General features: G+C 34.9%; 1 protein-coding gene across 1 annotated transcript; it reads right to left on the bottom strand.

The window, feature by feature from the left end:
• Positions 1-942, bottom strand: LOC138444114 (olfactory receptor 4Q2). Its single transcript, XM_069597444.1, has one exon. The coding sequence runs from the start codon at positions 940-942 to the stop codon at positions 1-3; it is 942 nt and encodes a 313-aa protein (XP_069453545.1).
• Positions 943-2,521: the final 1,579 nt, after the last annotated feature.

Here is a 2,521-nt window from a genome sequence, read left to right as displayed (position 1 = left end):
TTATGTCTCCTGCTTTTTCCAAGTAAGTCCACTCCTATCCCACAGCTTTCGCATGGCTGACTTGACCTCTTTGTTCCGAAGTGTGTAGATGAGGGGGTTCAGCATGGGAGTAATAACATTGTAGAGTACAGACACCATCTTGTCCACAGAAAAAGTGGAGAATGGACGAGCATAGATGAAAATACAGGGTCCAAAAAAGAGTGTTACCACCATGAGGTGAGAGCCACAGGTTGAGAGTGCCTTTCGCCTTCCTTCCTTGGAGCGAATCTTGACTAGGATAGTGGCATAAGAAGAAACCAACACTACAAAGGAGCTGGTAGAAATCAACCCACTATTAGATACCATTAGCAATTCAATGACAAAAGTGTCTGCACAGGCAAGTTTGATGACAGGGGGAACATCACAAAAGAAGTTGTCCACCTGATTTGGCCCACAAAAGGGCAGACGGACAGTGAGAATTGTCTGGACAGTAGAGTGCACAAATCCTCCCATCCAGGAGGCAGCTACCAACACACAGCATAATCCTCGACTCATGATGGTGGTATAGTGCAGGGGGCGACAAATTGCAACATAGCGATCATAGGCCATCACTGTGAGCAGGAACATCTCTGCTGCCCCTACAACATGCAGGAAGAAGAGCTGCACAATGCATTGGCCATACGGAATGAGCTTTTCATTATCAAGGAAGTCGGCCAGAAGCTTAGGGGTAGTTACTGTTGAATAACATAGATCGAGGAAAGAGAGGTTGCCAAGAAGGAAATACATGGGTGATGAATTCAGATGGTTATCATAGACTACTGTGACCATGATAAGGACATTTCCTACCCAAGTGGACACATAGAAGAGAAGAAATAGTACAAATAGCCCTGTTTCAATAGATTGTGTCTGTGAGAAACCCGCCAGGATAAATTCTCTCACTACCTTTGTTTGGTTTTCATCCATTTGATCTGGTTTCACCTGAATCAAAAAATTAAACAATGGGGCATTAGTAATGTTAAAAATGGATAAGATATTTCACACAAAATGTACGAACCTTATTTCAAAAGTGAACTTTTTCTCTAGAATGCGTCTTGATTGGTTAGCTGGAAGAAATTATTTTTTCCTTAGATGATATGAATATATATTTCCCAACAACTCTAGCTTTGAGATACTGATGAAGTAGCCAACATTTTTTAAACTCACCGGTACTGGACTTTTAACTTCAACTTGATGCATCTCTATCTTCCATCAGTCAGCATTTTCCTTCCCCTGTTTTACAATGTCTCAAGGCAATATTATATTTCACTAAGATATTAACATTTTAAAAAATTATAACCTTTAGAAAAAATAAAATTAGAAGATAGAATTTAAAATTCCAGTGTACAGGCAGGCATTAGAGTCTATAAAGGTTTTATCTGAAATAAGAAAATCATCACACTGTAGATGGTTAGGCTACTATAATAACCCTGTGGCCTTTTCTATGAAGATAACTCTTGAGGCTCCACCCTGTAAAAATGGCTAGAGGGAAGTTTATTTGCCACTTTGGTCTTATTGCTAGCTCATTACCTAAGTAATGACACTTACTTAAGTTTGCTAAACGTCTGTCCTGCATATTATTGTTATAATATACTTCCATCCAGCTTATTATTATCTATAATAACATTTCTCATCTTAAGTCATAGCTGTGGACATATGGGTACATAGTATGCTTTTATTGATCTAAATAGAATCATATGATGGTTACTCATACATTCAAGTTACTCCTTTGTTTGACTCCTATCAAATTGGGCACAAAGAAATGATTTCTTTCATATGAAAGAATTAGCAGTCCAGGAAGTGTGTTTGTGTATTTCATCCATTCATATGAGCAATAGCTAGAAGGTGCTACTGCATGAAATGAAATGGGTAATAGTCTACTGAGGACTGTGAGTACACTCAATAGCTGCTATCGACTCAAATTCTACAGTGCTACCACACACATAGCAATGTTTTCAGGAATTAAGACACAATAATTTCAAGTTTAGATATCAATGAATATTCTTCATATTTTACCATGCCCTGTTTGAGTCTATGAACTGAATATCTTCATTTAGGCGTTTAACAAGAATGCAAGTTTTGAAAAAGATAATTTTAAGCCAAATAAAAATTAAAGAAAACAATAAAAATGTATATTACTTCTCAATTAAAGAAATTATATGAAAAAAGAAAAAATTATATGAATAGAAATATTGTTATTTATATGCTAACAATTAAAATTATCAAGGAATAATAAAAGAAAATCTCCCAAATTTAAGTATCATTTTGTTAAAATGATGCTTGCAAAAAGATTCATTAACCAGAGAAAATGATAAAATAATAAAGGGAAATAAAACAACACTCAAAAATATACTTAAAACATGAAAGAAATTTATATACACAGAAAGTTAAGCTATATAAACAGCTATACTAAAGGAAAAGACAACAAAATATAAATATTTACTTGGACAATTAAAACTTTCTTTTTACTTATTGATAGTTTTAAATTTTCTATAATAAACTCAAT

The sequence above is a fragment of the Ovis canadensis genome, chromosome 7 (assembly GCF_042477335.2).
Source record: "Ovis canadensis isolate MfBH-ARS-UI-01 breed Bighorn chromosome 7, ARS-UI_OviCan_v2, whole genome shotgun sequence".
In the NCBI taxonomy this organism is placed as follows: Eukaryota; Metazoa; Chordata; class Mammalia; order Artiodactyla; family Bovidae; genus Ovis; species Ovis canadensis.
The sequence above is the reverse complement of the archived record's forward strand: the minus strand, read 5'-3'. Positions and strand labels throughout refer to the sequence as shown.